Below are 13,438 nucleotides of genomic sequence, written 5' to 3'. Positions count from 1 at the left end.
GGCAAAATTGCATTCAGCTTACGCTACCAGACGACCAGAAGTCACCCTTCATTGGGCCACGATTTTGATGAGATGTGCTATTGTGTAGAGGCGAGATCTACATGACACTCTCAGTCCGTCGTTTGATCATCGCTGGCGAGGTTCACAACGTTTCGCAGCATTGTGGAAGCATGGTAAGCTGGAGCAGACAACATGAAGAGCGATGTCTGGCCTGGTGACATAGACAATTACTACAGCGGTCGCCGTATGTACATTGCGGCTCGTACATGAGCCCGATGAAGTCGAACCTGTAGTGCTTTTGACCATGATCTCCTTTTGCGTACCCCAACGCCCCACCAGAACGACAATTGTAGCATGAATCATCCCCTCTCCTCCCTCACGCATGTCCATTGACACCATTGACTTCCTTTACAGGCCCCAACTTCTCCCGACGCAGACGAGAAGCCTCCGCGAGCTCAGCAAGTACGGCTTCCGTGTCTTCCCAGCCTATACAAGCATCCGTGATCGAGACACCATACTTCAGACCCGCCTTCCCCTCCTTCGGCACTTTCTGCGCTCCCTCGTTGATATTCGACTCGATCATAACACCCATGATGGCATCCTGGCCCTCCTTCATCTGCTCTGCGATCGCATGGGCGACCTTGGGCTGGTTCTTGTGGTTCTTCTCGCTATTGCCGTGCGAGCAGTCCACCATGAGTCTCGGTCGCAGCCCCTTCTTCACCAGTGCTTCCTTTGCCTCATTAATTGAGTGCGAATCGTAGTTGATGCCTTTCTTGCCGCCACGGAGAATGACGAAGCAGTCTTCATTGCCGTCTGTGCCGACGATGGCGACGTTGCCGGGTTTGGTGACGGAGAGGAAGTGATGAGGGTGCTTGACGGCGCCGATAGCGTCGATCGCGACGTCGAGTGTGCCGTCTGTTCCGTTTTTGAAGCCTACTGGGAAGGAAAGACCAGATGCTAGCTCGCGATGGACTTGTGATTCAGTTGTCCTTGCGCCTACAGCGCCGACCGAAAGTAGATCGGCGGTGAATTGAGGGCTGATAGGATCCAACATCTCCGATGCCAGCGGCATGCCTTTCGCCGTAAGGTCCAAGAACAATTGTCGGGCAACACGTAGACCCTTGTTGATGTTGAAGGTGTCGTCGATGTCGGGGTCGTTGACCAGGCCCTTCCAACCGACGGTCGTCCGAGGCTTCTCCAGATAACTTCTCATGACAATCAGGAGATCCTGCTCGTACTTTCTCTTCAGCTCCAGGAGCCTATCGCAGTACTCCAATGCCATAGCCGGGTCGTGGATCGAGCAGGGACCTATCACCACCATCAAGCGTCTGTTCCTGTCCATGCCATGTACGACATCGACTGCCTCTCTTCGAGCACCCGTCACGACCTCTTTCGATTCTGGTGTTTGGCGGATCTCGTGCTGCAAGAGGTCGGGTGGCGTCAAAGGCGTCATGCCCCGGATCCGCCAGTCCTCGACGCTGTCGCGGTTGCCGACATTACTGTTGGGCATGAAGAACTGTTGATCGCGTACAGTCAGCAGCATATTGGAAGTGGTGGTTGTGCTGTAAGATGCTTCACTTACTTCAGACATGTTGGCAAGTCCTCCAGTAGTAGCAGAGTTGATAGGGTATAGGTGCAGAACTGTTGTAGAGAGTGGGTGTCTTCACCTCGGTGGCATCGACAACTTTTTTTGGAGTCATCCCGAATCTGGAGGGGTCCAACGAGGGCGCGGATGTGTTCCGTCGGCTAAAGTAAAGCCAATGGCTTTGGCGTCTGGCCACGACTCAAAACTGCCGAAACAACCACGACATCTCTTCCACTGTTGCAGCGGATCATAATGTCATCTTGGCTTAATTAGGCAGGCACGCATGTCTACCACTAGAAGCAGCTGTCATTCGTACAGGATCAATCCGACATTGGCACTGTGAACGCCTTAGCACGAATGGCAGGCCTTCGCCGAAGCTTCTGGGATAATGGAGCTCCCCTCTGGCCTCTGCACAAGCGACGTCATCATCCTGTCAATGGCCGCTCGATATCATTGTGATGTAAAGGTGACCTGACCTGGCACAATCACGACCATACCATTATCGCCAATATGGGAGACCTTCGGCTCGAAGCTATGCGCTTTTCCATGGGCAATTCATCCAAGACTACCAGCAAGATGTATCTTACCGACCTGGACAGCATCCCGCTATGTTATGCCTCCGTATCCATCGGCTGCCGTGAGGAGCACACTTTGCCCAAGAAACTCGAGGCAATATCAGCAGCAGGGTTCCAGGCTATAGAGCTTGGATTTCCTGACCTTGTCACCTTCGCAAACCAGCATCTCCGACCGAGCGAGCAGGATACAGGCCCAGACGAGATCACCAACTACGACTATGACAACCTCTGTGCCGCCGCAAAGGTCGTCAAGACAATGTGCGATGCCAAAGGTCTGAAGATCCTGATCTTACAGCCCTTCGCCAATTTCGAAGGATGGCAAGAAGGCAGCGAAGAGCGAGCCGATGCATGGAAGCGAGCAGAGGGCTGGATGAGAGTCATGGAAGCCGCGGGAACAGATATGCTGCAGGTCGGCTCCTCCGACTCGCTAGAAGAGAAGATTGGAACGGATAGGACTCGATTCGTGAAAGATCTGCAAAAACTCGCCGATATGTTAGCCACGAAGAACTTCCGCATTGCCTACGAGAACTGGTGTTGGAGTACCCATGCGCCGACTTGGGAAGATGTCTGGGATATCTGCAAGAAAGTTGATCGGCCGAATTTTGGGCTCTGTTTGGATACCTTCCAGTCCGCTGGGTATGAATGGGCGGATCCGACGACGGGGACTGGAATGGTCGAAGACGGTCGGAGTAAGGAGCAGGTGGAGAAGGACTGGAAGGCTTCGTGCGATAGGCTCGCCGAGACTGTTCCGAAGGAGAAGATCTTCTTCCTGCAGATCTCGGATGCGTATAAAGTCAAGCCTGGTCCGCTGTCCAAGGGAGAGATCAAAGGTCTGCGGCCGCGTGGCTACTGGAGCCATGCATATCGTCCGTTGCCATTTGAGGGATACCTGCCTGTCGTCGACTTCGCCAAGGCTGTTCTCCAGACGGGCTCGAGGGCGTGGTGGTCGTATGAGATCTTCGATGCTGGCGCCGATGGTAAAGGGAAGGACTATGATATGGACGTCTTCGCTCAGCAGGCGATGACGTGCCAGAAAAAGTTGCTGGAAGAGTGTGCGAAGCCGTAGCAGAACGGGTGAGCTAGGCTGAACGGACGGCCATGTCGAGCATCCGTCGAGATCCCTTCGATCTGCGTCGGTACCTGCAAATTGGCGCACCGGGGATTGCCGTGGACAGCACATCTTCTTCTGGCTGGACGTACAATGGCGAGGGGAACGAACGCACGTCCCTCAAACAACGTCTCTTAACGCTTCATGCTGTTCACCACAGGCCGAAATTAGGTCGATGCAATCTAAGTGGGATAGATATGTACTGTCGAGCTACAGCGGTTGGTCTGACCGGTTCGTGACGGGCACTGCAAGGCCTGGGTGCGCGTGTTCGTGTGCAGCAGTTCCGATGAAGCGCGCGACCAGACAATCAGCTCCGCTTGTACGCCACAGCCGTGGGCATCTTGCAAAGGTCCGCACTCGTCGCGATTGGCAAGGTACGACTTCCAGATCAGCCTATAGTGAGCAGCAAGTGAGAAACACTCATTTTCTGAAACGCAGGCAGCCTAAGCATTGATGCGAAGGCTATAAAAACCGTCGGGCCGTTGAAATTGAGTTTGCGTCTAACGGTGCCGTCAAGTGAGACACCTTACGCCATTTGATGTTTTGTTCGTTTCCCGGCATGTCAAGGAACAATCCACGACAACGCAGGTGTCTCTCCGTTCCAGTAAAGCATCGTGACCCATGTAGGGATGCATGCACCCGGGCGTTGCAATTTCCCCCTTGAAAATGACTGACGTCGCTGGCCACTCCACGCGCCAACTGTCCCCTTCTTGCGCCATCCTGCAACGACATGGAAGCCAATGTAGAAGACTTGCCGCTAGATCTGCAGATTTGACCGAGCTTACGGCGCTAGTAAGAGCTCCTGGTCTGCCACACATTTCGACACGCGGACTGGGTGCGTCCTTGCTACCCAACACTGGTGGGCCAGCAGCAGGGGAAATCTGGACGTTGCGCGAAAAGACTTGCTCGAGTATTTCCTCACCAGCGGTCTCAAATCGTCATCCACGCCCTACAAACGCGTGTGAGCCATGAAGGAGAATCATATGCGCACCATATAATAAGAGAGTGAAGTCACGCGATTACCGTGATCGTGGAACCGTAAAGTCGAAACCTTGTTTAAAGTTTCGCGCCGAGGCATGAGCACGTTGTGGGTCTCGAAGCACAGCAGTCAGCGTGTGGTGGTTCGGCACTCTGCCCTGTAAGTTCCAGAAAACCTGGACTCGTCTTGGTCTTGCGACGACGAATCCGGCGAATGCATTGACTGACGAGCCAGCCACACACCTTGTGAGACCAGGGTACCCGGTCCCATGTGAGGCGGCACAAGGATCTAATTGCAAGCCGCAAATGGCGGGGCACTCGGCGAGATAACATTGAGCGATACAGCCTTGCTACGTGCCTTCTACTTACTGCTTCCAGTCTGACAGTCTACTAAAGCCTCGCCTCTCTGACCAATAAGTCTATTCGCGACGCACGATTGGCGAAGCTTGCACCGTGCGGTCAGTAGCTTGCTTCTCACCGCTAGGGCTTGCAGTCTGTCTGCCGCGGCGACGAAGGCTGTCAGGTCCGGCTAATTCGCTGCGGCCGTGCAGGAGAGATACGAGCCAGCAATCGACCTGATCCAAATCTGCTCTTCGCTGTCGTCGTTACTCTATGCTGACAAGTCGTTCGTCCTACTTCAAGGCCCGCCCTGGATCGCATCTCGAAGCTTGAAGTTCCCTGACAGGATCCCTGACAAGCTTAAGAGCGCATGCACTTACCAGTACACGGTGAGCATGTCGATCCGCACGGATGCACGCATTTACAAAACGCTGGTGCATGGTGTCACGACCTTCGGTATCGTTGTCCCGACCGAGTCGAGGATTGCCGCAACAACCCTCTTGAATGATGCTATTGGGGCAAGGTCTCTGTTACACAGGATTAATCTCTTTTGGTGAAGACAAGGGTGGTGAATCTTGAGGTCAACCGGAAACTAGACGTGTGCAGGGGCGGTATGGCTACGATGAAGATGGGACAGCCGCGTAGAGACACACTGCCCATAAAAGAATCACGCACTGGTCTTTCACAGTCAACCCCCATATCTTCTCCAGCGCGCGCATACCTTTCTTTGCAGGCCGCTCGTGCTCACATTCTCACTTTCGTTAACGTCCACGTGCGATGTTGAGCATCTATTTCGAGTACACAAGCTACATACATTCCTTCACCAGACATCGGCGTTCCCCTTTCCTCTCCTTCGGCCACACTCATTCGATCATGTCACCAGAGCACACTTGTCAGGGGGCCCCAGTAGAAGCACGACAGCCATGCCAGGCCTGCTACATCATCATCTCGAGACAGATGGAACTGGATCAGTCATCAGCTGGGCTTCAAATAAACCGCCCAATGGCAGGCGCCGAAGCTCTCCTATATCTAGCCCAGTTGGACGTCCAACTAAGTTCGTCCTAGATATCCTCGCCTTACATCACCCCAGCGATGAATCTGACCTGTCGTAGCGCAAGCACAGCAAGATCTTCTTCAACCATGGCCGGGGAATATCCAGCCCGATCGGAGCAACGAGAAGCGTTACTTAATAGCCAGACAGCAGGCTTTTGGTGAGTAGGAATGCCGGTGCACGAGCTATTGCTGACTGTCATAGGCCCAGCACCATCAAACTATCGCTATCCCTTGGAACTTGATGTCAATGGTCCCACCCCGGGTCCATCGATGCCACCAGCAATCGATCCGCACACTAACCCTTGGACTGTACATCAGCGCCGCCAGGCCGCCAGCAGTAACAACAGCTCATATGATCTGCAGCAGCGACCCAATCGACGTCAACGTCCGCCGTCTGGTCAGCCAGAAGGCCAGGGTTGTACGGACACCCCTCGCACAGATCCACCAATTCAAGGTGACGACGCCCGACCGACAACGTCGACCACCACAAGCGTTCCTGCTAGACTACTACCAGAAGAGCGACGTCAGGAATAGCAAGTGCGCCGTTCGACTGGTCGCAAACGCTCCACGGGAAGATCGTGAGCAACGGGGGACACATCGGGGTCTTTGCGGTAATCCTTTCGAAAGACTTGCAATGCCTTTTAATCGTCCAGAATCAGTACCGGTGTACATGAGATACATTGCGGCGCGAAAGAGACTCTTATATATTTGTACTACTACGGGTTGTTGTGGTCGATAGTATGGGTGCGAGATAGTCCCGTAGAAGTCGATTGTTGGGTTAAACGTGACGACGGACGAGATTGCCGATCTGGTCACGTTCTCCACTAGATCTTGACGAAGGACGAGAGCATATTGGGACGAATCCGGGGACAGGCCAAAGACACCAATATCACGACACACTCTTTCATATCATCTTGGCCCGAACTTCCATACAAACGCTACATAGTCAGAACATATCGACAGTACCATTGATCAGGTCAGCTGAAGGCCGCTACATATCATCTTTATCCTGAGGCCGAACGGAGATCTCAACATGCTGCACGTGCTGGGGTGCAGGAACCACAGCTTCGCTCCAACTCGTACCTGCCATGCTCTCCATGCTCGACTATTTGGCCCACGTTTGGCATCTTGCAAACTTTGGAGATCGTAGATGTCGTTTTTCGAAGGTTGCGTATGCTCATCCAATCGCACCACAAAGCCAATCACGGAACCTCAACTCTCTGCCACGACAGCGGTACCATTACAACCAGCAGAGCAAGTACCAGTACCGCGATTGCCGCACCAATCGTCACATACGTTGTTGCACCAGTCACGCGTTCGATTGGAGGAGCCCGCGACGTCTGCTCTACTTGCAACTCCTGTATAGTCTTAGGCTGCCCACGTCTCCGGGTATTTAGTAGTGCCATCTTCGCATCGCCGGCTTGCAAGGAAATGCACATTGTGGCCGAGTGCTCGCCATTGGTAAATGCGTTGATACGCACTTCATTGCGTGCATATCTGCGCAATGTCCTGAGAAAGTCCCTGTATTGCCTTAAGCAGTCCGTCTTGGTTCCGACGATGTTGAACAGGTAGTTGTTGTATAGGTATCCACTTGTCTCCTGGTTGAGAGCTCGGCAGACGCGCAGTAGCGCCGTGGGTATGGCTTTCTCGGACGGCAGGAACACGCCGAGGTTGTCGTCCAGTGCTTGGATATATAATTGAGCATCGTTCGGGAAGGAATGTGTGTAGATGACATGCCTGATATCGTATGGAAGAGCCAGAAGGCGACTTTGAACGTTCTTTTCCTGCATTGCTTTATTTTGTAGAAAGGATGAGGCGTGTGATTGTAGAAGATAAAGCAATATCTTGTAGAGCCTGGTACTCACCACATCCAGAAGAGCCACATATCCTTCCGATGGTGTCTGCCTTAAGCGATCAGCAACAGTCTTTTTTGTTGCGACAGTCACACCCACCAAGCACAGACCAAGTCTTGAGCTAGGAGACAACGTGGTAACGATGAGATACGGTAAATTCAGAAACGTGCTTGATCTCTGTCGTATTACATAATTATCACGCCCTGCGCTGTCCGGGGGTATCACGACGACAAGAATTAGAAGCAAGTCCACCTTATAACGCCTTGCTATGATCACGCTTCAACAAAGCAAAAGATCATCATTCCACATAGCGTAGAGACCTCCCCTCTGCGTCCATCTCTTCCGATGAGATCCTGTCCAATGCTCTCGAGCGACGTCTGCCCCGTATCTGCTCCTCCTCGATCTCACTGGCCTGCTGTCCGCCTTCGGCATATGATGAGCTTGCTGTCGATTTGATCGATTCCAAACTTGGTCGCCTTTGCTCGGAGAGCTTCGATGTTGGCGTGTAATGTTGTGCCCTTGGCTGCCCGGAAGGTGTATAACAACCTCCATGAACACTACTTTTGGCCGCGCGGGTGCTAATGGTGGTGCCAAAGGCGAATTTGGGCTGCTGATAGCTCTGTCGTCTGGTCTCGGGCGGAGACTCATAGATAACTGGCAGTGACGTTGGCGAGTCGAACATATGGACTTCGCTATTTCGCTTACTGTCGTCGCTGTCCCAACACGACAAATCAGTTGCCGGAGAGTCGTACAGATCGGAAGAGAGCGAGTGTGTGGAAGTTGAGAAAGCGCTCGACTTGGACGCCGTTGAGCTGTCGGAATTGCTTCGTCCCAGACTTTCTGCGGCACACTTAGCATGCATATCATCCTCCAGTAGGCCATGCAGATGGCATTCATCGAGGGATGGCTCTTCGGTAACATTTGCAAGACCGAAGTCGAATGCGGCAAAAGCAGCAGTGTCGGACGCATCCGATGCGCTGGCCACAGACAGCACACTTTCCCGGAAGCCGGACTCTCTTTCGGCGTCGGCGCCATTGCCGTAGCCTTCTATCATGATCTCGCAGAAGGACCCAGATGAAGGCGTCTTGGACAATGGCTGTGCTTGGGCAGCGGGTCGGATACTATTATGTCTTGACACGCTGCCCTTGAATGATCTTTGCAAAGCATTGACGCCAGAGTGGACAGTAGATCGTATAGAGGCTGTTGTAGAGAGCTGCGTCGTGATCCGCAATGGTGCAGGTGTCATATCAAAGCTCTGCACAGATGCTTGGCGTGACACCGCCTGGCTGGAGAAGTAGTCCTCAGCATTATCAGCCTCGCAATCCGGATGTATGGAGAGCTTCTCCTCGACGTCTTCCACAGTAAGTGGCTGAAGCATGGTCGAGTTGGCCACAGGCAGCTTCACATTTCGGGTTGTGTCCGCAGCAGTCTCTGTCAGCCAACTCGGTCCCCCAGCAGTAAGCACGCATAATGGGTAAGATGGTCCCTCAGTATCCCGAAGCTCCTTTGGAGCACGTGTGATGCTGATGAGCATCTGCAACACGCCATAGATAAGAAGCCAGCGCACCTTGCGAGCCTCGGCGGGTGAGATCTTCTCTTCGAGTCTTTTTCGCTCAAACCGTTGGTACTCTGCCACGAGCTCACACCCCATCACCTCTTGCACAACAGCGTTCGTTGCATTCTCCAGAGTCGCTCTGGTGCTGGCGTGCTTGTCCTGGTATGAGCTGGACCGCCCGAGCTTGAAGCCACGAAGACCTCTTGGCTGTTCACAACTTGCTTGCGGCAAAAGTGGTAGTGGATGTGGCAGAGGTGTGTAACCATGTCGGGCGTCAAAGGCCTCCACATTCTGCACGACGCAGATGCCGCCAGTCATCCATCGAGTGTCGACCGCGTCTGGGTCCGCCTCGTTATCGACCAGAAAGACATACAAGGTCTGAAAGGCGTGGTACATCTTCGTCCATAAGCGTTTGTTCCAAGGTCCTTCCTCGTCAGGTGGGAAGTATCCCAGCTTGTCAACATAATAGTTGTGCAGAAAGCTTCTGAAGCGCTCGAGGTGATCTCTAGCCGGCTTCGATAACCCAAGATTCTCCAGTCCAAGCTCTTCTTCCAAGAATGATCCGAGAGCTCGTGTGACCCGGGCGATGTGCAGGTCCATCTCTAACGATGCTCTAGTGACCAAAGCTTTCGTGGTGTTCGAGAGGACTTCGTACTCATGACTGCTGCTCAAGCGGTCGCGCATACCAACACAATGCACAAACGATTCCACCCACAGATCCTTGAATTTTGCGCTCTCGGCAAGATGAAGGCATGCTAGAGAGTGACCGGGATTCTCGGTCATATCCGTGTAACCTTGGTCCTCACAATAGCTTGTGAAGTTGGCGAGCGCCGCAGTCCTAGGCAGCCATTCTCGTACGCGCTGGAGCAAGTCTAAAAGGGCAACACCAAGCTTCTCACCAACGAGTGGTTGTTTCGTAGCGTAGGCGAAGAAGTTCCTCGTCGTCAAGTGGTATGCGAATGCTTGATCCCGAGTGAGGTTGGCAGGGGCGGGAATGTATAGATCGCATCGGTGCGGACGAGAGCGGCTAATGTGTGCTGCGGCACATGCGCTGTCTGAATCGCCAACGCCAACCTTCGACGGGCTTGAAGGTTCTCGCACGAAGAGGCATTCGTCTTGCAAGTAGTCACAACGCAGAGCCTCGATATCAGCGAACCAGAGACGAAGGCTTGGCCCTCGTTGCGATCCGCCTAGAGTGTAAAGATGTATCAAGCAGTCCGCATCGTCAAACCATAGCTTGGTATCCTGAAACAGTGTCAGTGAACTCCGCCTTGACGACCAGTATATGTCACACACCTTGCGAAGCCCATCCCACTCGTTCGAGGACTTCTCGGCTCCATTGAAGTGGCGTACGGACCCACGTCGTCTTGATGGCGTCGTGGGTGGGGATGATGAGGCGAGTCCGGTGATACTGCCAAGGCTTTCCATTGTTACTGTTCGGCGTCCAGCGCTCGTGTGAATGTTGGTGGCTAGTAGGAATGCTGTCCCAGCATATATGAGTCGGTTCTATGCAGTCGGGCAGCCACCTCTATCCTCCACGCCTTGATGAGCACTATGCAGACAAACGCTCATGCAGGATTACCCCAGAGGCCGAGAGCTACCACATGTACCAGCATAGAAGGGTGTGACCAGGCTCCAGGCACGGCCTATAGGAATGTTGATGCGCTGATGTACGTATGCATACGCAATCGCAACCCCGAACGAAGGGTCACTGTATACGTAGGTGACGCGAACAGGGCCGGCAGCCACGATATGGAGGCGCTCGACTCGACAGCTTGACCATGCCGTACCCTTGCAAACCTGCTGAAGCCGGCTGGCGCTCGGGCAATGATGCACTTTACAGTATAGCGCGCCAATCCCAACGGCGTTTAGGAACGAAGTGGCAAGGCTCGAGCGTGGAGTAGCAAGCCGCAAGCCACATCGTTCAGTGGCCCAAGAATAACTTGATTTCTCCGCACTTTGGGATCGACATTCAGCGCCATGGCAGCTCTCAAGGGCATTGTTGGTGACGGTTTTCAGCGCCTCGCAGCCCAGCCTTGCAGGAGGACTTCGGAAATTCCAGTTGAGGACCGATGCACGCCTTGGTCGGCTTGCAGAATGGCAGGGATATGGATTTGAATGCAGCACACTAGCGCCCGTCCAGTGCCCGCTTTCTGGGAACTGCTTTCAGTGTGCTCCCTTTCGCGCCAGCCTCAAGTAAAGCATGATGAGGATATGCTCGCATTAAAAGAGCTGTTGAAGGCGGCCATTGAAATGTCGGTATCTGGCGGGGTGATAGCGGGCTTGGGGAAGTTATCAAACCCAGCATCATACGTTGCTGTAGAAGACGACTGCGAACGGGCCACCTCGGAGTATTTTCATCGCTTCGGGCGAGCTTATCTCGCCCAAATGTACGAAGATGGCAGAATGGGGCGTTCTCATGGCGCTGGCTGGACGATCGCGGGCTGAATCAGGCTGGCTGTCACGACATCGCTACCAAAGCCATAGCCATGTACAATCGAAGTGTACTTCCACGATCGCACATGGAAAGGTAAAGTCGCCACTTCGATTCGTTCACACTCGGAACTCTTGACTCCGCGATGTCCATATCCGAAGCAGATTGTCCGACGAGCGATCGTCCCGACCTGCATGAAGCTGCCGATCAGTTCGAAGCTATGAATACCAAGCACGCCGATCCGGTATGTGCCAGCTGCGTGCACACCATCGACCTGAGTTGTCCATCTGCCCAGCTCGAGATTTGGCCACGAAAGCCTATCGACATTTCTGCAGGTCATTCGAGAATTGCAATGCGCGCCCGCTCCCGCCTCCCAAATTCACGTTGTCAGTGCGCGGCTCAAGTGACATACTGACTTCTGTCACCTCGAATGTCGGCGTCACGATAACGATATAGATAAACTCATGCTCGTCATCAACGAAGTGGAGAATCGACGGCACATCCGCGCGGCAGGAAACATCGACATCTCCACTGTCGGTGCAAACGATGCGAAACCGCCGCGATTCTGAAAGTGTATTTGCCCAAACAAGTCCCCGCATAGGATTTGAGTCATGTCGGCAATACACGTGCAGCGCGAATACTGGTTATAGGAACTGCAGGTCGCACTTGCGTCTGGTTGAGAAACGCTTCTGCCTCCTTTCCTCTTCCATACGAGGCTGTCCTTGTGCCTGGATATCATGATGGACATGCACAATGCCATAGCAAGCAAGTGCACACTACGAATGCAACGTCAGGACGAACAAATCTTGGTTGACTGCAGCTTGCCGAACTCGCCATGATCCTTGGCCATGGTATCGGGATGGACTGCTTTTTCCCGACGACAGCACATTCGAGAGCTAGCTGGAGTGGTACACTGCACCACTGGTGCAACGTGATCTCACGTGCGATGTGAAGGACAGTGCGTGATGCAGACCTTTGGGTCAACGTGTACAAGGTGCATTTCACATGCTCTTCTTGCTGGTACAGAATCGCCATACTCCTCGGCTCTCTTCGATGTGCCTGTGCGCTTTTGCATCTTTAGCATAACTCCGACCAGCCTCCTTGGCTTGCGATCTTTATCGGAATTTTCGCCGTTGATGAGCTGGGCCCGACTACGTGGAGGCAACCACTTCGGCCATTCCTGGTAGCAAGCTCGCTAGTGATGTGTAACGAGCTGTTCTGGCTGATACAAATCAAGCCTTGGTGTTCTGACATCAGGGCTAGATCGAGCTTGCCAATCACGAAGCAATCAAAGAAGGACTGTCAACCAGCAGCCGATAAGCTGCACCACGAGCACCCATGCAATGAATTCCACAGCCAAATGGACTCGAAACTGTTAATGCCGACTCAAATTGGTCAATAAGGTCTGTATTTAAGCACGAGGAACGAATTCAAGACTTCTAGTTGTTCCGCTACTTCCTAATTCTTGCAATGGGAAAACGACTACGAGTTGATGTACTATGCAGAAAGGATGGTAGAAGCATTGTGTGCATTGTGCTAAGTGGTGAGAACTAGCTCATGAGCACGAAGCAATCAAAGCATTCGTGCTGCTTGACCCCGTGTGATCTTGTTCAAGAGTTCGCATCAGTGTCAAAATCAGATCGTTGACCACGGCGCTGTTCAAAACTCTCTTCAGCTGTTCGAGCTCGAACAAATTGTTGTAGAGAGCAGATCTTAGTGATCAAAGTTGCCGTTGAATAAGCCTCTTCTTGCCTGGACTGCGTACGAGCGCAATGGTACAATGCTTCGTGTGAAGCTTCCAGTCGATGCAGGGTGCGCTATCCAGATGCAGTTCAGGTCCTTGGTGTCTTGGGTGCGTATGTATAAAGCTAAAGCACTCCTTGGTCCTCCTTGGCGCCTGCCTATAGGAGTATGTGAAGGCCATACACTGCTCGAAGCCGCAAATGCCTAATGTAGCC

At 53.2% G+C, this 13,438-nt stretch overlaps 3 protein-coding genes across 3 annotated transcripts; 1 reads left to right on the top strand and 2 right to left on the bottom strand.

The window, feature by feature from the left end:
- Positions 1–376: 376 nt before the first annotated feature.
- Positions 377–1,591, bottom strand: ARO3 (3-deoxy-7-phosphoheptulonate synthase; the record flags this gene model as incomplete). The annotated part of the gene is made up of 2 exons (XM_064836979.1): positions 377–1,516; positions 1,583–1,591. 2 exons carry the CDS (start codon positions 1,589–1,591, stop codon positions 377–379), a joined length of 1,149 nt encoding a protein of 382 aa, XP_064695612.1.
- Positions 1,592–2,095: 504 nt separating this feature from the next.
- LTS14_004276 (uncharacterized protein) lies at positions 2,096–3,226 on the top strand (the record flags this gene model as incomplete). Its single annotated transcript, XM_064836978.1, has 1 exon — positions 2,096–3,226. One exon carries the CDS (start codon positions 2,096–2,098, stop codon positions 3,224–3,226), a length of 1,131 nt encoding a protein of 376 aa, XP_064695611.1.
- Positions 3,227–7,789: 4,563 nt separating this feature from the next.
- LTS14_004275 (uncharacterized protein) lies at positions 7,790–10,474 on the bottom strand (the record flags this gene model as incomplete). Its single annotated transcript, XM_064836977.1, has 2 exons — positions 7,790–10,291; positions 10,343–10,474. The coding sequence occupies 2 exons, from the start codon at positions 10,472–10,474 to the stop codon at positions 7,790–7,792; spliced, it is 2,634 nt and encodes an 877-aa protein (XP_064695610.1).
- Between the last annotated feature and the right edge of the window lie 2,964 nt (positions 10,475–13,438).

The sequence above is a fragment of the Recurvomyces mirabilis genome (genome assembly GCF_035927965.1).
Source record: "Recurvomyces mirabilis strain CCFEE 5264 chromosome Unknown scaffold_9, whole genome shotgun sequence".
NCBI classification, from domain to species: domain Eukaryota; kingdom Fungi; phylum Ascomycota; class Dothideomycetes; order Mycosphaerellales; family Teratosphaeriaceae; genus Recurvomyces; species Recurvomyces mirabilis.
This window is presented reverse-complemented; position numbering and strand designations above follow the sequence as displayed.